At 43.3% G+C, this 22,681-nt stretch overlaps 1 protein-coding gene across 1 annotated transcript in view; it reads right to left on the bottom strand.

The window, feature by feature from the left end:
- The window catches only part of RASGEF1C (RasGEF domain family member 1C), a 65,913-nt gene that overhangs the window by 4,708 nt on the left and 38,524 nt on the right, over positions 1 to 22,681 (bottom strand). The window contains exons 2-10 of the mRNA XM_088173671.1: positions 20,801 to 20,983; positions 19,098 to 19,220; positions 16,475 to 16,612; positions 11,585 to 11,797; positions 9,438 to 9,512; positions 6,018 to 6,113; positions 4,830 to 4,932; positions 4,650 to 4,729; positions 3,916 to 4,011 (exon numbers count right to left, since the gene is read on the bottom strand). Coding sequence (XP_088029797.1) covers positions 3,916 to 4,011; positions 4,650 to 4,729; positions 4,830 to 4,932; positions 6,018 to 6,113; positions 9,438 to 9,512; positions 11,585 to 11,797; positions 16,475 to 16,612; positions 19,098 to 19,220; positions 20,801 to 20,977 — 1,101 coding nt within the window. The 5' untranslated portion in view covers positions 20,978 to 20,983. The remainder of the gene's footprint in view (positions 1 to 3,915; positions 4,012 to 4,649; positions 4,730 to 4,829; positions 4,933 to 6,017; positions 6,114 to 9,437; positions 9,513 to 11,584; positions 11,798 to 16,474; positions 16,613 to 19,097; positions 19,221 to 20,800; positions 20,984 to 22,681) is intronic.

Below are 22,681 nucleotides of genomic sequence, written 5' to 3'. Positions count from 1 at the left end.
AGGAGCTGTTTCATTTTCAACAGCTCCATGCATGGCTACCTCTTGAGGTTTGTAATTTCCTTCCTGGTGCCTGATTAGTACAACCTCCTTCTCCAAATTAACCTGCAGACAACAGGATTGAAAATATTAAGCTGGTTGACAGGAAACTGCTAACAGTAGCCAGAGAGACCATTGTAGTTCTCAAAATTAGCCCTGGCCATCATCCAGGGCAGAGTGGCGGCATATAATGGTGATACAAGCCTTCCCTCTAACCCATCAGAGTTGGGTCATAATTTGCTATAAAAGAAGTCTGAGTAAGGGTCTTGAAACTGATAGAATTACAAGCAGGGATAAATAAATTTTATGCCAGATATTCTACAGCAGAAAGCAGTAACAATGCTCCTGAAGTGCATCCTCAACCTCCGCAGAGATCCAGAGTGAAGCAGACTCCCTCAGGGTCCTTTGTCTCACAAGTCAAAGGGAAAAGAAAGATAACACAAAGGACCAGTCCATGAAAGCTGACAGTCAAACCTCAGTCTGCCCACCTCTCCAGCAGTGACGCTGTGACAGCAAAAGGCTGCTTGGGGGGTTTGAGCTGAAGGTCAGTAGCTGCCCCTGTGAGAATTCTCCTTTGGCAGCAATTTCTGTCTTTTAAACTACCAAGTACAAACTAAACCACCATGAACATAAAACACACTGCATGGCAGTGCCCAAATGTTTCCACTGGTCTTTTTGTATATTAACTGAATTGAAGCTTATTAAGCAGCACCGAAGCTAAAGAGCCCTCATGGCAAGCAAGAAGAGCCAAGAGAGTTATCCTTTTGTTAAGTATTTAATGTTATTCCATCTCATGCTGTACATCAACTGTAACAGGATATGAAATGGACTCAGAACAGGATTGGCAGCTGTTATTTTCCAGTCTACATGGATGCTACAATGCTGTGATCCTCCAATGAGTGTGAACAAGCCATAGAAGTGAAAACACTGAGGCAAGGAGTCCACAAGCTACTGTCTGTGTGTGCTGTGAAAATGGAAGCCAATTTCTGTTCTAGCTAAATTACCACATCCAGTAAACTTTTAAAGATCTGCATCTGCTGGCTTTCTTATGGGACAGCCACAGATAAACTCTGTAATGTCACTACAACAACCATAAAAAAGCCTGGACTGACACTCCAAGAGCCACTGGATACTGATCCTGATACATTCCACTGATAAAACTCAGGAATGAAAACAAAGCATAGCCTTATCCTCCCAAAATGCTGAGCCCTCCTATTAGGGTCAGGTGGAGCAATTCCTAGTCAAACTGAGCTAATTGTGTTTCAGGATTTATTTTCATATTACCCAAACTAGATCAATCAATCTGAAGTAAAGAATACAACTCGGTCTATGTGATTTGTTTTCTGCTAAAAATACTGACTCTCTAATCAGTGTGGTCTCAAAAGGTGGAAAGATACAGAGAGCTGGAGCCAGACACTGATCCCCAGCTAGGAATCACTGCCAGGTTCTCTCTACATATTTTTTTTGCACGCAGATGTGAGCTTGTTCTGTCCTGCTCCACTGCCTGGGAGCAAGGTCAGCACCATTAGTGGTACTAAACACGAAGGAAAAGCCTTGCTGAGAGGAAAGGTACACAAATGTGGGCTGGATGCCAGGCTAATACAGCTACAGAGCCCCCAGCCAGCTCAGAACATGGCAGAGCTCATTCTCATTTCATCCAAAAGGCGCTAAAGACATACCCGAGGATATCAATTCTCTACACATTTCCATGGAATTGCTATATTTTGGTTACCATTTATTTCCCCAATTAAAATATATTACCCTGTATGTTTTGCTTTCCAAATTTCTGTAGGAAAAACAACAAAAGCAGTTACAATTATACTCTAATACTGGCTTCACTCCAGGCACTTTGCTAGCATAAAACCTGGGTTAGTGCCAGAAAGTAATATTTCTCTCCATTTTTATCCCCCTTCCATGCCATCCAACCCACCCAAATGCTGAAGGACGATTGACTTCTGCAGAAAGAAGAAAGTTAATGAGATCCGATGTGGTTTTGCTCCACAGTATCAGACAGAAACAACACACAGCACTGTGCTGTACATACTCCCAACATTTCAAAGCCAGAGCCATGCCATGAGTACAATACAATTTCCCAGTGGAATGACTTAATTTTGGAACTGTCACAGGTCATTTGACTGCATAGACAAAACCAGACTTACTCACTAACCAGTACACCCCTCTGCAACCACAATGCAGTTTCAAGATAAAAATTTTCTTCAGAGTGAGCTTTGCTATGAGTTTGCCAAGAAACAATGTAACATCTATCACAAAGAAGTGATCATGTTCTTTTGGATGTGTTCAAGTTCATTAAAATGAATAAATTATAATCTTGCTTATAAAAAGAAACAAAATTCCTTAATCCTACAGAAAGCATGACACGATCTGCTGTATCTGACACTGTAAAACACCCACTATGATTAGCTACCCAATCATGTCCTGGAGCATTTTCCTGAACTAATGTTGTCTACACAAGGAAAACAGAATATGGTGTTTTTCTGGTGTTAAATAGATTCCTTTCAGTCTAATAACCTCTCTGCCATCAGTATTAACCAGCTGGGGTTAGAGATATGATAGAGATTGCTAACTTCACAGGAAATTAAGTCAAACAATAAAGCAACTGGTTTGAATATCTATGATATAGTTGCAGAAGAACTCAACTGCAAAAGCATCTCAGACTGACAGGATCTTGCTGCAGTGTGTGAGAGTTGAAATAATTGCTTTTCCAGTCACAAACATCCAAATCATCTCTCCTTTGCATAGAGAAATGCTTTTCAGAACAACTCAGTGTACTCCCACTGCAGCTGAGTCAGCCTGCCACCAGATGCTGATCTCATTTCACTGTAAATGCTGTGAGATTCCATTAGCTTCAGCAGATTTACATCAAATTTACAGGGGTGTGAGATTAGCATCTGGCCTGGCTCCTCTCGTGAATGAATGCTAAATTCCATATTGTGCTTGTTCATGCAGCATCTACTTTAGCTTTGCCATGCTTAGTGCAGAGATTACCCATTTATGACTATGGGCAATTGCAGTGTAAAACACAAACCCTCTTTCATATACCAAAAAAATGAAGAATTAAATGGAGGAATAAGAAAATTAACAAGAAACATATTGAGGCACAAAATAGGAGGATCCTACACTCTAACATCTTGTCAATCTGATTTTTGCAGCATCAGTGACATGTCAGAAAGCTCCACATCTGCCATGAGCACTGATAAAACACTTCAATTCTTGCTCACTGAGATGGTAACAACAACCAAATGAAATGAAAATTCACAAGGACAGAATATCACCCCAAATTTGCTGCAATGGATTCAGACTAGACTCCTTGCAGGACGTGTAGTAAATCATCTTTCCCTAACGTAAATGGAGAGCCACCTGGTCTCCATTGCTGTGCCCTTTGCTCTCCATCTCACCTCCCACACCACACAATAGGGGCTTCTGTGCCAGAGCCTCGGGCACTGTGCTAACAAAGCACAGCTCCACCTGCATCTGCCAGGCTCATGCTCCATCACCAAAATAAAAGTCGTTTCAGTCTGGAATACCTGTTCCATCAGATTTATCAATCTAAACAACGTGAATTTTCCAGGGATTTAGAGACACTTGTAACAAAGTCCTCTGTGCTGTGTGTCCTGCCCTCTCTAACCCTCCAATGTCTGACATTAAGTCCACAAAGATTTGCTTTGATCCTATCCAGCCTCTTTCAATCACTTTTAAAAAATATATTTTACATTTCCAGTTTCATCTTGAAGCACACAGGCCTTGCACTGGTGACACATGGAAGGGAGGAGAGCATCTGCATCAAGTGTTTGAGCCACTGACTCCCAGCAGAAATGCACCCCACGCATGTGGAGATGGATGGGGGGTGGTCACACTCACCTTCTCCCTGTTGCTGTGGGCAGTGAGGGACCTGTGGGCAGCCCCCCGCAGCGCTGTCCGGTAGTTGTAGAAGTTGCCAGTAGGGTCCATCTGGTGCTACATGCACAAAACAACACACAGTGATTAGAAAGTAGCCTGGGCCGTCTAAAGAGAATTTTACATTCAGTTTTAGCAAACCATGAACAGAGCAGAGCCTCCATCTTCAAAATGTACATCTTCAAAATCCACATGCCTGCAGAACCCCATGTGCCATGGATACAATGAGAGGTCTACAGCCCATGGCTGTCCATACCTTTGATTTTTCTACTGACAGCTTTAATGTGAAGAATAAGCACTGCACATTCTGTGTGTGCCAAATCCCGGAGTCCTCAATACAAAATACAGTCTTAGGTCTTCACTCAGCCTCCAAGGCATAGATTGGGAGCTTTACATTCAGCATCATGACCATGGCTAAATAAAACACGCATCAGTGGAAGCACTGTGGTGTGCATATAGGCTTATACTTTGGGGACTTTTAAATTCCTCTTATTTATTTGAGTACTTTGAATTCCCTCTACATATTATCAGCTTTACACCCTCCTCACTACACCTGGGATATTTCAGCTTAGAATCAGGCCCGCCACCTGTGAAATGTGTCTCCAGACATCTCACATCTGGATAACAATGTAAAATTCCCAAACAAAAGTATCCTGAATATACTAAAGCAGTGAATCAGGATTTTTTTTTTTTTTTACCTCGAGAATGAAAAATTTGGCTGTTTTCACTTTTGACCAAGTCTTCTTTAGCCTGGAAACTGGACTCATATTCATTCCAGCTATGAGTGAGAGAGAAAAAAACAGAGCCATTGATAAGAGCTAGGTTTCCTTTTTCATCTGTGACAGCTGATGGAAGACCTAGTTAGAAGCTGTACTTACAAATGATTGCCATCAGTGAATTAAAATTCCCTATGTTAAAGCACTCTCGGGCAACGTCAATGAAGAATTCGATGACTTGGGCTCGCTGCTTCTTTTTTGCAGGCTGTAAATTAAAATAAATGAGTATCTGTAATGAGCATATGCAGAATTGGAGGTCATCCTAAGCATTTGTTCCATGCATAGTGTGGCTTCATGCACAGCTTGGGCCATCTGCTTTCAGTCACTGGCCCTAATTCTGTTCCAGCAATCCAGTGGATGCTGGTGACTGGCAGCCTCTGAAATCAAAGCTTTCACTGCAGTGACACAGAAGAAATTCACGGCAATTCCCAGCTCCAGTGACTTTCGCAGTGCTGGAACAGACAGCCCAAGCAGCCCTGAAGCAGAGCCTCCACTCCCTGCTAGCCTCCCTCGAGTCCATGGGCTCATCAGCACAGACTTCCCTAAGAACAGGATTTCACACCCCTATAGCAGCAGCATCCGTGTCCCAGAAAGAGCTTCTTTCATTGTGTCAATCCCTTTCGCCTCTTCTGCCCCTTTAGCAACATGGCCAGGCCAAATGACAGCATTTTAAATACACATTTTAATTGGACTGGAATCACTCTATCTTTTCCAAAGATGATCTTCAAATGGTAAGACTTATGTTGTCACAGGCTAACCAGGCTCTTTAAACTATTATTATTCCTCCTTCCATACCCTTTTCAAAGAGGAAAACATTAATTTTGATGGGACTAAGTTAACAAACTAAAACCACTACCAAGTTAAGAAACAACAGCCACAGATACACTAATAGGCAGCAGGACAGAGAGCCATGCAGTGGGAATTCACACACACAGCAGATCTTTAGGATGACAGATAACAAATATGGCTCCACTAGAATCTTTGCTAGCAGAAATCTCACAGGATAACTCAAGGCATTTTTTCCTCTCTTTTTCCCTGCAGGGTTCATTATTCTACACTGTGCTCCTACTACATCAAGAGAACAGTGCTTTCCCCCATGTGCTGCTGCCTCTGTTTTGCAATATGTTTGTCATTTATCAGGTTGCTTGTGCAAGTGCAACACTACTAAAACTTATTATCAGATGCTTAGCTGGGTCATAAGAAATAAATCCCCAGGATTTCTTATTAATATAAAATCTCAGAGTGGTACTTCAGGTATGTGCTAAAACATGGCATATACTTGTAACTTACCATGCAAATTTCTGTTGCTACGAGATAGCAGAGTCTATTGAACCATTTCACATAGGCCTCAAGGTTACTTGTCTTCTTCTGTTCACTGAAACAAGTCTGGGGGGGGGAAAAAGCACAGAAAAATATAAATGTGTTCCAGTCAGTGACCTGATCACTAAGATAAATACTGCACAAAGGTAATTACTAGGCACATCTCTCTCATGCTTATGGAAGACTGTGCATTTAAGGGTCCCTTTAAAAAATCCTATGAGTGGCAGATGGGGGTCTAGCTGGGTGTGTCACACTGCACAATTCACACTGGTGTCCAGAAAACAGCCCCATTTTGCCTACAGCAAGTGTTCACTGAGAGTCTGTACTGACCCTTGTTCCCTGGGATATGAACAGCTGAGGCACTGAACGATTCTGACACCAAGAAGGAATGCAGACAAAATAAGACAGGCACAATCTTCCACAGCAGGCTCAGTTTGTGACTTGGATTCCAGCATTTCCTCCACCTCAGTAAATAAAATCACTCGCAGCCCTTTTCTGGAGGGGAGGGACCAGAATTTAGTGAAGCGTATAAGAAATAAACAAGAGGAAACACAGTTCTGGTTGATTTTTTTATGAAAAAAACCCCACTATTTTCCTTAGTGAGGTTTCAGAAAAGCAGGTTCTTAGCAACCAGCTCTGCCTGGATGGCTGTGCTTGAACAGGTTACTTACATGGCAGAGGCACTTCACTGATAAGAGCCATTACAAGAAGCATAATTTTCACTTATTTATGTAAAACTTAACATAAATTCCCATAACTGATAGCGGCTATGCGAGCAGATACTTGGCTGAATTCTTCCAGTTCCTTTGTCATCAGCAGAAAATTTGACTTCAGAGGAGTGATAGGGCAGTTCACACAGCCTGAATATGTTGCTTGGGATTGTAAGAATTCAAGTGCTTTTCCCAGCTTTAAATTCTTAGGCAGTCCATCTAGGAAACTCAGCTCTCTAAAGCTCAAGAGATTTGAACTGATCTGAACATTCAGTAACATCCACTAGAGGGTACCAGAGAATACTGATTTTTGTTTTATTAGGACGATCATTTCCCAGCGGTATCATAAACACATGCCACTAAGAGGAAAATCATAATGCATAAGCAAAGATCCATTAATGTCAATGGGATCACCCATATTATGTAAGGTAAACCAGTGACTAAGAACCCCTTCAGAAATGTGACTTAATATGATTCCCAAGGTAATTCAAAGTAAGAAAATATTCACCTGTGATTCTGTATACAGATGTGTTTAGAAACAGAAATCACAGTACCATGCTATGGAGACCGAATTTCTGAGCCACTTTATGAATAGACTACGAACACAAGAAAAGTGTATTTTTAAATCACCTCAAAAGTAAATGTTAGCAAGCAGCATGTAAATATCAAAAACCTAAAGGAAACCCAAATCAGCCTCAGTCTAACCACAGCAGCTGCTTTTCTTGTGCTCTGTTTCTTGTTTCCTATTACAGCAAAAAGTACACAAAACCCAGGTTTTGTTCTGAAAATAGTATTTCCATCTCAGAACTGTTGTCCTGTGCCAGGGCATAAGAGCTACAGCTAATAATGCAAAACTTGTGAAAAATGTGCAACAGTAAAGTTGAGACAGACTGCTTTTTAAAGGTTAAGCTTTATAAATGGCAGCAATATTTAGCACCTCCCAAGCATCTTCCATCTGCAGCTCAGAATGCTTGATAAACATTCATAAGTGGAGCCTTTTGAAGCCCTCACGCAAGAAAGATGTTTAGTATGATCTCCAGCAGGAGGAGATTCAGACCCTGTGTTTGACAGGGATGTTCTTCATGGGTCAGGGAATATTTGTGCTACTTTGTCCAAAGACATGTCCCAAGAAGGACAGAGGAGTTGGGGAAGAGTCTGGACCACAGATCTGATGAGCAGCAGCTGAAGGAATTCAGCGTGGAGACAAAGAGGGGGGAACCTTCTTGCTCCCCACAGCTCCATGGAAAGAGGCTGTAGGGTGGGGGAGAGTCAGTCTCTTCTCCCAAGTAACAAGCAGCAGGACAAAAGGAAATGCCCTCAAGTTGTGCCAGAAGAGGTTTAGATTGGATATTAGGAAAAATTTCTTCACTGAAAGGGTAGTCAGGCACTGGAACAGGCTGCCCAGGAAAGTGGTGGAATCACCATCCCTGGAAGTGTTCCAAAAATGTATGGAAGTGGCACCTAGTAGTGGCCTTGGCAGTGCTGGGTTAAGGGTTAGAGCCGATGATCTTGTCAATCCTTTCCAATCTAAACTATTTTGTGATTCTGTATGCAATGCTTTCACCCTGGGCTATATCTTGGCACAGAAATATTTCTAAATCAACCACACAGAGCACGAAGAAAAGCTCCAGACTACCCCCACTGTGATCAGCCTTGCTGACTTGAAGCCCAGGTGGCTGAAATCTCACTGTGACTGGTTTGGTATTTTGTGTTTCTGACACACATTTGCTGCCTTGGGGTTCCTTTCTAAAGAATGTGATCAATGCCCAGAATACCTGGAACTCCATCTCTGCCTATTTCCCTCATCCTAAAACAAACTGCACAATTTCCGTAAGTCCAAGAAGAGAAAGAAAGGGCCTGATGTTGCACACTCCATCCATCCATCCATCCATCCATCCATCCATCCATCCATCCATCCATCCATCCATCCATCCATCCATCTTTTCACCATTATAAGCTATTTTGGTGTTCTTTGTGCAGCACTACAAACACAGGTCTTCCTGGTATCTTTGGCATCCAATGAGGAAATTCAGCCATTGATATACAACCTCAGTGGGAACACATACACAGTTCAGGGGAATAATTTTCCACCCTTTCTTTTCAGACAACATGTGAAATCTCTGACTCTCCCTCTCCAGCTAGGACGCCTCTTTCCATACTGAGGCACTCACTGAAATGTCACTTCAAACCTTAGTGGAATCAGTGGAAAGACTTCAAGTGGCTTTCATAGCCTTTGGATGAAGCCCTGATCAGGCATTCCATTCCCTGTGGTGCTTTGGGTTACAAGGTATTGTGTAGAGAGAGAAGAGTTGATTCATGACAAACTGACTCATTGCTGTGGTGTCTGGGCACATGCTGAGGCCATTACATCACATCCCGGGCCTTTAGACCTTCAACGGAGCAGCAGACATTCCTTGGCTGTACAGCCACGACCATCTGTCCCAGTCAAAGCAGGCTGGGAGGAACAAGCCCAGAAGCACATCAGAGTGGTGGCCAGTTTATCACCAGGGAGGAATGGCAGTGACCTGCCAGTACGAGCTCTGCCAACAGGTTCCCATCCTTGCCATGACAACACAGGTCACCAGCTGGCCTGGCCCATGTCAGCTTGTGACTCAGGCCCTGCTCTTGGGGACCTCATCACAATGAGACAAACTCTGCTCACAGGAGACACTTCACATACCTTTGTGCCGTCCAGAGGGTCCTTATGTACAAACGCCTGCACAAATTCCTCAGGTCCAATGTGACTTAGTCTTTCCTGTTGAGGATAGGGGAGTGGGAAGAGAGGAAAAAATAAGAAAGCATCCCAGAATATCTTCTATTTCTCTTGATAAAACATTGTCATTTTCTGTCAGCTCTGAGTGGTGTCACTGAACTGGTAGACAGACAACTAACCAGACATTAAAATTCATAATTACAATTAGAACTATGTCAGCAGAAAAATGAAAATTAGAATAAATACGTCTCATTACTGACAAGCCACAGTAAGAGTCTCCTCCACTGCACTGGATGCACAGAGCTTCATCTGGGAGCCAGCAGACATCAGTTCTGTTTGGTGCTCCCTCAGACCTGCTGTGGCCCAGCATCTCTCAAAAGCTTTTTTTTCCAGCTGTTACAAGGCAATAACTCTGTTACCCACTGCTCAGCTGCCCACTCGGGGCTCTGCCCTGGCTCTGCCCACCGACCCTCCAGTGCTGCCCTGGGGTGGTGGCTCTGGGTCACAGGGTAAGAAATGCACTGAGGATGCACGTGACACATTAAAGGCTTTGCTTACACTGGAGAGTGTCCCAGGCACTAAGTAAAACAAGAATAAATAAAGTGTCCAAATCTCTTAGTAAAAGAGAGGCCACCTCCAGCAGATCCTGAAAAAACATGGCAGCTCCAACCACACACTGACCTTCCTGCTAGCCTTTTCACTCTTCTTAAACATGTTTAATAGAAAAGCAAATATTTTCAGCAGATTGTAGGCCACAAAGGTATTTCAGAGGAGGTATTCTTGAATTCCTACAGCCCAAACTTAGAATACTCAAGCAAAAATAAAATAAATGGTAGTTCTGCTCAAGGGAAAGCTTTATGTCTAGTCCTATGCTTTTTCTCTGGGCTGCTCACCTTAACACTGATAGCTGTATAGGGCTCTTACTAATCAATAACTGTTTTAAATAAGTATCAAATAATTCTTACTAACGAAGAAGCATCAGACAGTTTCAGTGCAGAGCACTTGATGTATCTGACATAGCAATGAAGAAGGTGGTAGAGAGAATTTATTACAGTACAGTGGAATTAAAATCTCTAGCTGCAACTGTTTTAAAAAGGCAGTGATGCCTCAGTTACAGGGAATTTCCCCTTGGAAGACAGTTGTACTGCAGAAGAGGAAAAACACAAAAGCAAGAGAGAACTCCATGCAAAAAGACTTCTACTCTCTGGCTTAAGTTATATAAAGCAAAGAGAGCCAAAGCTGCATGTTCTGAAAACTAACCATTCCACTTCTTCACAAATAGAATATAAACTATCTCCAGAAATCCAAAGGCTGATTTCCTAACACTCACTCCAATCCAAGTGTGTTTCATGTTTTGTTTTTCCATCCTTCTCCTGAAGGATGAGCAGAGTCCACAGGAGAACAGGCAGCAGGGCACCAGAGCAACAAGAGATCTGCAGATGGCAGCAATGTTTTATGTTCTGTGCACATCCAGGAGGTCCATGGGGAGGACCTGACCCTGGGAGAAGGGTGTGCAGCACAACAGCACATCCAAGGTTTCAACACTGCAATTTTTCATACAAGAGCCTGTTTGGGAGCAGACTGCAGCCCAGCACAGGGGGAACAGCAGGAATTTGTGGGGGTGGTATCTGCACACCCTTATATGTCCATGCACAAAATCCCAAAGGGAAGAATGAAAGCCACATCAGACAATTCACATGCTTTGTGTATCTGTATCTGAAGAAATGGCTTTGAACTGCTAAAATTTCTTCCCAATTCATAAAAGGGTTAATGACCAGCCATTTCAATAGCACCTACAGAGCTTGTGGGGCTCTGAGCACCTTATAGAAGTGATATTCCTGGGACTTGACTTTGCTGGAATAGGATTCTCATTTTACAAATAAGCAAGCTGAAGTACAGTGACCTGCTCCAAGCTGCACAGGGACACGCTGATACATAATTTGCTTCCCAAGCATCTCTTAACCTGTCAAACTCTGCCTCCTGCTGCAGTGCTGATACAGTATGGGATGTGCTGCAGCAGTGCAGACATTTTTTGGTTATGTCTGGAATACTTAGCAGCTGATGTCTTAAAATAACATCTCTGGCTGCAGAAGTTGGGAACCATTCCCACTTACCAGCTCCACGTGTGTCAGTTGCTGAGCTAGGGTGTAAGGGTCACTGCAGACACTCAGGATTTCTCTCTGAATTGTTGGAGGTTTAGTTTTAAAGGCAACCAGCTTATCAGAGACAGCAGTACTGATCTTGACAATCCCTTCTTGCCCATGGCTGAGGGTTGCAAGCTTCTGATTAAGGGCTTGCAAAAGCTGATTCATCTTTTTCCAGTAAGCCTGGAGAGACAAGGAGAGAAACATAAGCCACCCAGAAAACTTGACATAGGAGTGCTTTTTGTACTGACTTTTCCTTACAGCAAAATACTCCTAAGCCAGCAACAGGTTACCATTATATTTCCAACAAGCCTATTTCAGAATAACCAGTTGGCTTAATTACAGTTCTGTGCTCTGGACACAGAGACTGCAGTCAAGAGAAGAGGCAGGCATGACTGGTGGGTTGGGCTGGCATTGATACTTCAGATTCCTGCCAACATCAGATTCAAAGGAGAGGCAATGCTGCAACGTGAGTTACTGCAGCTTTCAGGAGCACAGCAGCTTTTGGTAGCTATCTTGTATGTCACGTTTTGGCTGAGAACTCTACCTCTTAATGCTGCTTTGTCAACTCTTATTTATCAGGAATAAGAAATGTTTCTAATGCTATTTTCTCCATCCTTTTGACCTGAATGCAGAAGAAGCTCGCAGCTGCTTGCTACCCAGCTGGAGTGGCTGGAGCATTGTGTAGCTTGGAGTATTTAATATCCAAATGTTAATTGCTACTGAAGGAAGCTCATATTGTACTCCAAACCCAGCCATGTACTCAGCAGGATCATCATTACCAACTTGCCCAGGTTGTTCTCAGAGCTGGAGCAACTCTTTACAGACAATAAGTGGAGTCTCTGGCCATGGAGGATGGGCAGAAAGAAATTACTTCAACTCTTCATGACTGACAGATGCAGACATCACAAAACTGAGCTAACAGAACTGGTGGATGGGTTCTAAGGACAAGGTTAATTGAACATGTCCTTGGCTAGACTGTGCCTCACCACAAAGAACAGCACACACCTGTGTCATGTCCCAAGCTGGATGCAGCTCAAGTGAGCCTTTGGGAAGTAATCCCATGATTTAGATCCAGCCTCTGTTGTCAGAGTTTTGTAGTTTGTGGATAGTCTTCTGTGTTAGGCATTGACAGCATTCATGCTTTATTGTGTACACATTGTTAGAGATCTAGGAAAATTACAGCCTGGAAAATCATTCTCAGGCTGGAGTTTCTCCTGTTCTCTCAGCTCTGTTCTCAAGCTGATGTGTCAGCTTCAGTAGGGAGATTTTTCTCCCAGGATGATAACTTGGTTAAAATAGGATGGAATTAACAACATTACATTAACACCTGGTACCAACTGTGGGACTCATCCTGAAGTACTGTCCCAGAGGCGTTTGCTCAGTTATCCAATGAGCTGCTGTCTTGTCTTAGCTCTGCAGAAGATCCTTTAAGTACGAATTGTCCTCTCAATAAAATTGTCTCTTTCCTATCATGAGAGGGACCATGCAGCTGTGTCTTATTTCCGCTGTTCCAAAGGGTTAAATCCCTAACCCACAGCTACACTTTAAGTGTTCAAGGAACCAGAAACCAGAGTCAGTGCTCTTCTCACCTGTACAGAATCCAATCTGCACATTGGAGATAGCACCTCCTCCTACTTCACAGTGAAGGATAACTTCTCACATCTACTCTGTCTACATTACAGGGTAGCAAAGGCTAGAGACCTCTAGAACATCTCAAGTGCTTCAACTTTTGCCACAACATTTTGTAACTTTGATGCAGCTTTTTTAACAAAAGGTTTCACATTGCTCTCCCTTCACTTAAGGAAGATGCTCTCTTGAGCCAGGCTAGAATGTGTACCAGATAAGCAGGATGTAGTCAGACTTTTTTTTTTTTTTTTAACTGATGTATATTAGCTCCAAGAAAGACCTTCTTCATGTAAATCTTCATGTCAACAGATGGTCACACTTTTGATTTACAAAGACTGTTCTGGACCCAAACTACTGAGCACCATCTAAATATTTCTCTGTTTTACATCCAGGTGTGTTTGCAAATCTCAACACAGCTTATGAAGCTCTGAACACAGTGTGATATTTTTAGTGAAAACTCAAATAGTGACATACTCAGCATTTTGTGAATTTATTTTGTAAACGGAAAGCTCAGTTTTTTGGGGGTGGAGGGACAGCACTGAAAGCCAAGCCTTCTAATGAATATAAAACATCTGGCTAAAAGACTTGGCTGGAAACCCAGCTTCTCTTTCTAAAAAGTCTGGATGAAACATCTTGGACCAGCCACATCTAAGCAGTATCAAATTCTTCATAGCTTGAATGAAAAGCCAAAAAGCTGCATAAAATTGCTTGAAATACATACATATTAGCCAGTATTTCAATAAATATTTATTAAGAAATCTAGTTTCACCTTATTTTGTAGGGAATATGGCACAAAAAATAGATATAGACAACAGTAAACAAAGATTCAGGTAAGCCAACCACCAAATGAAGAATGAAAAAGAGGAGAGACAGTTGAAGGACACGAACAATTACACAGAAATCAAAACTCTTGAAGAGACTCACTGGAAATCGGTTGGATGCACCCTTGCTTAGAAAGCTTTTCTGTGCACATTAGGAGAGAAATTAAAAAAAAAAAATCCTGCTTTTGCCCTTCTTTTAAAAGCCTTTCCTTCCTTCTTTAAACTACATCCACTAACTGAAAACAACATTGTTCATTACCTTCTACGTGCTGGTAATTATCTTGCCACAAAGTGACCCCCCACTGTACAGGGGCTGCATGCTGGACTTTATCAACCGATTTCACTTCACTGCCACATTAACAGTCAAAAGAAGCACACTACTGTTTAATATTTAAAGAAAATGTTTCTTTCTTAACTAGGAAAGTTCCTCTGAAGACAGCAGGCCTCAGCAGGTGGCTTAGGAGCTCAAATTTTAATTAAAATTTCTAACTCTAAATGCAAATCACAGCACTTGCTAAGAAATGCTTCTCAGCATGGACACCTTTATAAGCACATCACAGCCTTTAGAAAGTGGACTCTACAAAGGACAGGAACAGACACTGCAGGGGAAAATCCTGCACTGACCTACATGGACTGGATGACATCACAAATCTTTCAGTCTTTAATTTCTGTGGTTCACAACGGGGAACAAGTTCCTTCCAAAAAACTAACAGCCACCATCACTCTTCTGTGCTGTCCCTTAAAAAAAAGGAAATTTGCATTCGGAGGATATGAGCTGTTTCTTAAATTAATTATTGATTTTGCTCAGGCATAATCACTTGCAATTACGGTGCCTAGTAATATCTGAAAAACAGTGATTTGAAACTAATGTAGTCTGAGGCCCTCCAGGGCACCCACATGCATTTGTACACAGCTGTGCATGCTCCAGAGCAAAGGTGTGCAGGGCTTGCTCAGGTTAAGCAAATAAACCACTGCTTTTCATGCAGAAAGTTGATTTATAGCATTTATGATTCTTCACCAGGCAACTATTGCTGTTAAAGAGCACATGCTAAGTCCCTGTTCTCTGCCCTCTGGTTCCTTCTGTCCAGTGGACACAATTCTGGCAGATCTTTATGGGCTTCCCTCACTTCTGATGCTGAAGGGCTGCAAGGCATCTTTTGCCATGGCTGGCCAGGAGCAAGTCCATTGCCTCTTTCCCTTAAGGGAATTCTACTACTCTGGTTAATGGAACTAAAGCCACTTTGGCTCTTTCTGAGTTTTCTTGTTACCTTCACTTCTACCACTGTCTCTCACAGCTTCCCTGTCTTTCCCCTTCTCTTCCATGGGCTGCCCAGCCCAGCCAGTCAATCCATGCCAGCTTACAGCTTCCTGAAAGTGCCAGACATGATGCCAGTCAGTCCAAGAGCAGCTGTTCCCATTTATGACATATTTCATGTGCATAGGAGAACCCAATTTCATTTTTGTCGTGCTGCAGCCCTGCTAAGTCCTCTCTCCACTCTTCTCTCTCTCATCCTCCTGGGTATGTTCTTGTTCTACTGGACTGCACCCCTCTGTGGCTTGAGGCCAGTGGAACTGAATTTTTCCACATCCCATGGTTAACCTAGAAGTAATTAGAGACTCACAGTGTACTGTTTGCTTATTATTTTCATGAACTTTGTGGTCTTTTTAATGTTTCTGAAATAATTTATGGGGTTCACCCACCTGAATTTGCAAGCAGGTCTCCCAGAGGCTCCATTCACTGTGACCCACTGTGCCACACACAGAGCTCACCAGGACCATACAGACATCTAGCCTGAATCTGTGCTCAGCAGGCCACACACTGCTGTCTTCTGCCACTTCCATGCTCCCAGACAAGCTACATGTCTCCTAATATTAGTATTTTCTTTAAACATAAGAACTTGGATCCAGAGAAGCTGTGGATGCCCCACCCTTGGAAGTATTCAAGGCCAGGTTGGACAGGGCTTGGAGCAACCTGGTCTAGAGGAAGGCTTCCCTGCCCATGGCAGGGATGTGGAACAAGATGGTCTTTTAAGGACCCTTCTAACCCAAAGCAGTCTGTGATTCTATGATTCTAACTTGGGAGATCACAGCTCTGCTGCTATATGAATTGTCACCAGCACATTCAGTCTGTGCTATGCCTTAATATATTTCTTCCATAAAATGGGAATGTTGTTATCCTACAATTCGATATGCAGGAGATAAATTCCAATGCTCACTGCTCCAAGAGCACCTAAAGAGAGATGTGGCTTTCAGGGAAGATACTATAGGTTTTAACATTATTGGAGAACAAAATCTGAGAGTATCCAGGAAGAGGCATGGAACAGAATGCAGATAAAAGAGGAAATGGAGGAACGAAGTGGGAAAATGAACTTAACATATCAGCAGAACATCCCAAGTCAAGGATCCTCACCTCATCACATGGGGCTATCCTATGAATCATGTCTTTCAGATGGCCAATCATCCGCTCTTCCTGAAAGTCATACGGGAATGTCTCTGTCCACTCTGTCAGCAACTGTAAGATTTTGGGTCCAAATTTTCTGATTCGAGCCTGAAATGCAAACCATTGAATGATGGACATGGATTGAAACATGTCTACTCATTAAAGTCTCCCACTGTGTGTGTCACTGAATGTGGGGCCAGGTTTTCAAAGAAGGCATTTGTGTTGCACCTGCAAAACCTGCACACATGCATACAAAGAGAGTGGTGCACAAATAACACATTTTGGCATGCAAAATGTACCAGAACTCAGGTGCATGCACAACTGCCTGTTTTACATGCAGATCTAAGTATTCTGCACATGCAATTGGCCTGTTTATGGTTGGATGGACGTTTTGTTGGTGCAACCTTCATACCTTTTTTTAAAATATCTGGCCTTTTTACTGATTCAAACCATTTGTTCTTCCCTTTCGTACTTACAATCCTTCTATATTTTCATCCTTCTCTGAAAAACTGCAATGAATTTCTTTACCAACAAAGATGTTTTTTGGTCCTTTGCTTTCTGATTGTATGAAAAAACTTCTTAGTGACCACTGGCAGATGTACAATGAAGAAAAGATGAACAAAACAGCAGCACTTTTGTAACTTTACCTGGGCTGCTGGTAACATTGCAGTCTTCCCACATGAGCTCAAGGTCATGATGGGACAAGGACACTCCCTCTGCATACAGCTGATACCCATTTCTGGTGGAGATTTATCTGAGGATGTGGCAGTGGAAATAGTTGGGATGGGGCAAGGAGGGAAATGCAGGGAATGGCACAACTGGTACATTAGTGTTATCTCAAAAGACAGCTAGTGCAGCTGCTCCCAAAGCTTTCATCCTCCGTTATGAGAAAAGGAAATGGGACAACAAACTGCATTTTTATTTACAGAAAACACAGACCGAAACAAATAGCCTTCTTCTGCATCCCCACGTACTGCAGCGAAAGTGTACCCTGTAATCAGGAAAAATTATACTCTTAAGCTGCCCAGCTCTTTGTTTTTCAACCAAGGTGGTTAAAATGCATATTTCAGCTTTCCACCAACAACAGGTTTCAATGAACCACGTCTCTAAAAATAACTGCTGTCAGCTAGCATTAAGCTCAGGCTCAAAGACCAGCAGGTGGCTGCTAAAGGGAAAGCTTTATTGGAAACTACAAAGGTCTGGGGAGATATTTGCTCCAGCTGTGTAAACTGCATTACTAATTGATGGAGAGGACTCTGTACAAGTCACAGGACATGGGATGGGAGATTGCTTGTGTACAAAGTTTCAAAATCAGCCCCACTCTTGGGAACACAGAATCAGTAGTGTCCCACCAATCCTGTGCTGCTACAAAACCCAGATGCACTTTAGGCAGATAAGAAGTCTTCATAATAAGACAATGTTTTTCATTTCTTGAAAGTTTATTGAGAAGCAAAACTTTGCAATGCTCACATTTAATCGCCTTAAACTTGTATTATAGAAGTGGAGAACAGAACCTCACACCTTAGAAAACTTGTTTTGCATGGTTCACCCCATACAGATATTTCTATTAACACTGACTCTATGGGTAACCGAAGTCTGGGATTGCTGAGCATTCTGGAGAATGGCTCTCCACAGTGACGACAGAGCTCCTGTTACTCATGGAACCAGTTGCCTGTGCAAGAAACAAGCACATGGTCAGATGTTGGTGACTCAGTATTTGATGCCAAATTCAGTTTCAAAGCTGGAAAGCCTGATCCTGAAAACAATTTCAGAATTTTGGTGTTTCTGGAAATTTGCAACAAATACAAGTTATTTCACCCTGAAGGTGCATCTCCTGCTCCAGATAATGTACCAATCAAGTGTTCATGAGTGCAGCAAGCAGAGCTTGGGCAGAATCCAGCACTGAGCAACATCCAGTGGGATCCATCACCACTGCACTGTCTGTGGCGCTGCCAGAGGATGCACATGTGCTGCTATACACTGTTCCAGTCTGCACAGTCCCTGGGGTAAAACAGGAGGAGTGCTGAGGCAGGAACAGCTTGGATTTTCTCATTCTGATCATCTGTCTGGGCCCCACTGCTGCTCCTGCCCATTTCCAGTGCTCCATTGATGCTGCTCTGCAGCACAGAGGGCAGGAGGGTGGTGGGCACCTGCCCCCTGTTACATGGTGCTCAAAGTGACAGGGAAGGCCAAGAGGAAATATTACTGTACCAGGAGCAAGAAAGCAAAGGGGCAGAGACAATTAAGTAAAAATGGGAGAGAGAGTGGTGTGTGGACATCTGCACTTGACAGTGTGTGAGGGTTATGTCCTGCCTCCTTGCATCCCACAGGCTTCACCAGAGCCTTAAAGAAGTTAAGAAGGAAAGTCACCTGGGAAGACTGAGACGGGGGAAAGGGAAAATTAGATGAAGATTTGAAGTGACTATTGCCTGAAGCATTACTCTCAGGATGCCTCAATGTCAGGATCTCAGTGGCAAATCCTTTATGAGAAAGCTCCATTCAATCTAAAGAGGCAAGGGGCACACACCAGAGCCACAGAATCCTCTACCCATTGAAAATACCTCACATTTTTCTGCTGTAAAGATAAACTAACCTTGTCCAGCACAGGGTCATCCAGCCGCTGCTGCTCAATGCACTTGTGACAAACTCGGGACAAAAGCTCATGGGGTTCGATGAAGAGTCTGGAACTCAGCAGGAATGTAAAGATATAGGCTTTCTGCAGGAGAAAGACAAGTAGACCTACAGTTAGCAGCCACACAGTGGGTAATATTGACTGTAAAACCCTGAACTTCACAGCTTTTTCATTTCTACTTGGCAAGACCTTTTTATTTAAAAGATAACAATTCTTAACCCTGAATATGGAACTGGTTACACTGGGCACAGGTGGCAGCAGCATCTCCTTCCTCCACAGCATCCACTTCCAGCCCTTGGTTGCCTAAACCCTGGGCAAGCATCCAGTGAAGACAGTGTGCAGGAGCAAGCCCAGGTACAGGAGACAGTGAAGTTAAATGGGCAGGAATCTCTGTGTTGTGCTGGGTTGGGAGCTGCAGACACCCTCACGTCAGCCACACCTTGCTATTGCCCTGCTGATCTCACACAGCCTATTTTAAGCAATATTTCATTTATTCTATTAACTCCCCACATTTCATTTCTATCAGCCAAGTCACATCATATGCAGTTCCACATCTGTGAAGCTCTGGAAGGCAAGTCTGCTGGATAAATCCTTGGATTATTCAAATTATTCCAGCAGTGAATTTAAAATACATGCATGAGGTCTCAGTTGTTTGTATCCTGACCCCTTCTTGTGTCCTTGCACCTGAATTATCTCCTTTTCCCCAGCCCTAGCCATGCTCCCAAGCAGCAGATATAATATTACATATCACACATTGCCTAATGAAAATCTCGCAGCCTGATCTGTCCATTACCCATTTTTATTGCCTTTCAGTTCCGTTTTTTTTTTTTCTAATTGAGATGCTTCTTTATTACTTATTTTTAGCTGATCAGAAACTGAGCTCCAGGTAATTTAAAATATGCTGCCTGCTCTGCATTGATAACTTTCCCAGTCTCCTCAAGTACCCAGAAGTCAGTGCTCCTCTGTGCTTTGAAATACAAGCCATGGAGATATATTAGCACTTAAAAGTCTTCTAGTCAAACTCTCTCTGAATTCCACTGAGGATGTGCAAAATCCAGTGAAGTCAATAGTTTGCAGGATCCCATATAGACCTGCTTCCAGTTTAGATCCCCACACTCTTGGTGAGGAAACACCTAATTTCCACTGATGGAGCAAGGATTAGGATCTGGGCTGTGCTGTCCAGTGACTGCAAAGCTGCGAATACAACGCCAGGTAAATTATAAGCCCATCTCTGTTGTCACCAAGGGAATGCTCTGTACATACAGGCAAACTAAATTTCAGCAGCCACTGAAATTCAGCTAACTTAATGCCAGTTCTGACTTGGGAGTTTTTTGCTTCAGTTTTCCTCTAAACCTCTCTGGGAAGCACTGCTATTTTTGAAGTGCTCCAACTAGCACATCACTAATTCATCACCACAACAGCTTCCCCCATACCTTGTTGTCTTATTTAAAGGCAGTATCATCTTTGGGATCTGCTTTTTCGTGGGAACAATTATAGAGCAGTGAAACAGCATTTAAAGCAATGCATCAATTTACCAAGATTTAATTGTATGCAGCTTTTAAATGAGCCCTCTTAATTCAAAATTTAACACATTTGCACTTTTGCATAAGATCCTGCCCCAATTCATCAAAATTAAACGATTTATTACACTGTGAATTGCTTACTTCAGGGTAGTAATCAGTGGTAGGTATCAGATGCTGTATTAGAGCATCCAGAGATGCTGAGGTAAGGTTTCCATCCTGGAAGATCAGTCCTCCTTGTTCACCTTCTTTTGAAGTATGTAGATGAGGGCTGAAGCCACATGGGGTAAACATACTGGTAGAACTCAGCGTTTGGGGCATGCCTTCCTGCAACAGAGGCAGAGACAAGATCCATCAGATCCACAGCCACATCTGTCTCCTGGCTGATTTGAACAACACAGCCACTAACGAGAACTTCCTGTTCACAAAATTAACATCATCTCTTCTTGATAACCTTCACATCTCTTTCATTGGTGGCACTGGCAGATCATGCCTGCAATGGGCAGAACACAGAAAATGAGACATTTTGATTAATGCTTTTGGGCCAGAAAGTGATGGCAGCTACTTTGGGCTCCCCCCTAATTGAGAGTGTCTGTGATGACTCCCTTTTCACTGCCACCTCTAGTCAGGCCCACACAGGAGAGGAGTGATACCTGGGACTTAAACTTCAGCAGCTTCCTGAACAGGATGAAGCAGTTTGTTTGAACCTCTGCCCTCCTGAGAATGAGGCAGGAGATTCTAGGGGGCGAGGGAGAGAAAAGGGGTGCCACCTAGAGCTTGCTTGGGATGGACCTTGGAGAATGCCCTGTGGCTCCCTTGGCACAGCACAGGTGTCAGAGTGAGTGAGGAGACAGAAGCAGGAGCAGAAGTCAACTGGGGGAGAATGGGAAAGTTAAGGGAGTTGGAGGAAACAGAGAATGTGGGAGTGATGAAGAGATTAAATAGCAAGGAAAAGAGAAATGAAGAAGAGTGAGAAGGCAGACACCTGAACTATATTTGGAGCCTGAAGTTAGTCAGTCCTAGATCTATACTTAGGTACTAAATAAGTGTTTCAAGGAAATCCTGAGCACCCATCGCCTTCACTAGAGCTGCTCAGTCCTCAGCAGTTCTGGAAAGGAGGCCAGGCAGACTGAGCACATAGCCCAGATTCAAATCCCAATATTTCAGTTATCTGAGTTTTTCAGGTTGCATTCTAGGTTTCATATTGATTTTGTGGTTTACAATAAGCTTTCAATGTTCCTCCTGTTGAGCAAAGTTGTTTTGTTTCTGAATTGCTGCAGAGGGATGAGAGATTTTGCCCTGAGAGCTTTAAAGCATCTCCAGCTGCCTCTGAAATCCCCCCTGGAAGCTGCTCCTCTCTCAGCTAGAGGCAGCATTATAGGACACGGATGGGAAAAGAACAGTGTGTGCTCCCTGATGCAAATGCATCATCCAGAGCAAGGGACCCCTCTGTGACCTGACTATTTGTTTCCATGTTTGATTTTCCTCATAAAAGGGAGGATAGGAAAGAGATAAGAGAAGAGCACCAGAGCCAAGCAAGATCTGCACCCTGTGCCCTGCTGAGCCAGCACTGACCTCCCACAGCAGAAGGCCCGGGGCCATGGTGACAGCACTGCCAGGGCTCGGGCACACACAGGCAGCAGACACACCTTGGATTTTAATATATTCCTCTGCTCTTTTCTGTATTCTGTTCCCTCTGCTTTTCTGCCTCTTTGCTATCCCATACAATTTCAAAAACTGACCCATAGATTTGGCTTAGAATTTGGAGATTACCTTTCTCCCTCATATATATGAGCAGCTGTGCTATGACCCAGCCAGCTCAGCCTCAGCTCCAGGTACAGCTTGTTGTGCTCACTCCTGCAAAAAACCCTTCCCTGCCTGGTACAACTTATCTACTCCCCCAGCTCAGAGTCATCCTGGGCCACCGAGGAGAAGGGAATCATTCCTGTAAGCCAGGCAGGGTGTGAAGCCCTGGGAGAGGCTGGGAGCTGAGCCCCAGCTCCGTGGGAGATCAGGCTTTACAAG

Source organism: Sturnus vulgaris, chromosome 15 (assembly GCF_052056855.1).
Source record: "Sturnus vulgaris isolate bStuVul1 chromosome 15, bStuVul1.hap1, whole genome shotgun sequence".
Classification (NCBI taxonomy): domain Eukaryota; kingdom Metazoa; phylum Chordata; class Aves; order Passeriformes; family Sturnidae; genus Sturnus; species Sturnus vulgaris.
The sequence above is the reverse complement of the archived record's forward strand: the minus strand, read 5'-3'. Positions and strand labels throughout refer to the sequence as shown.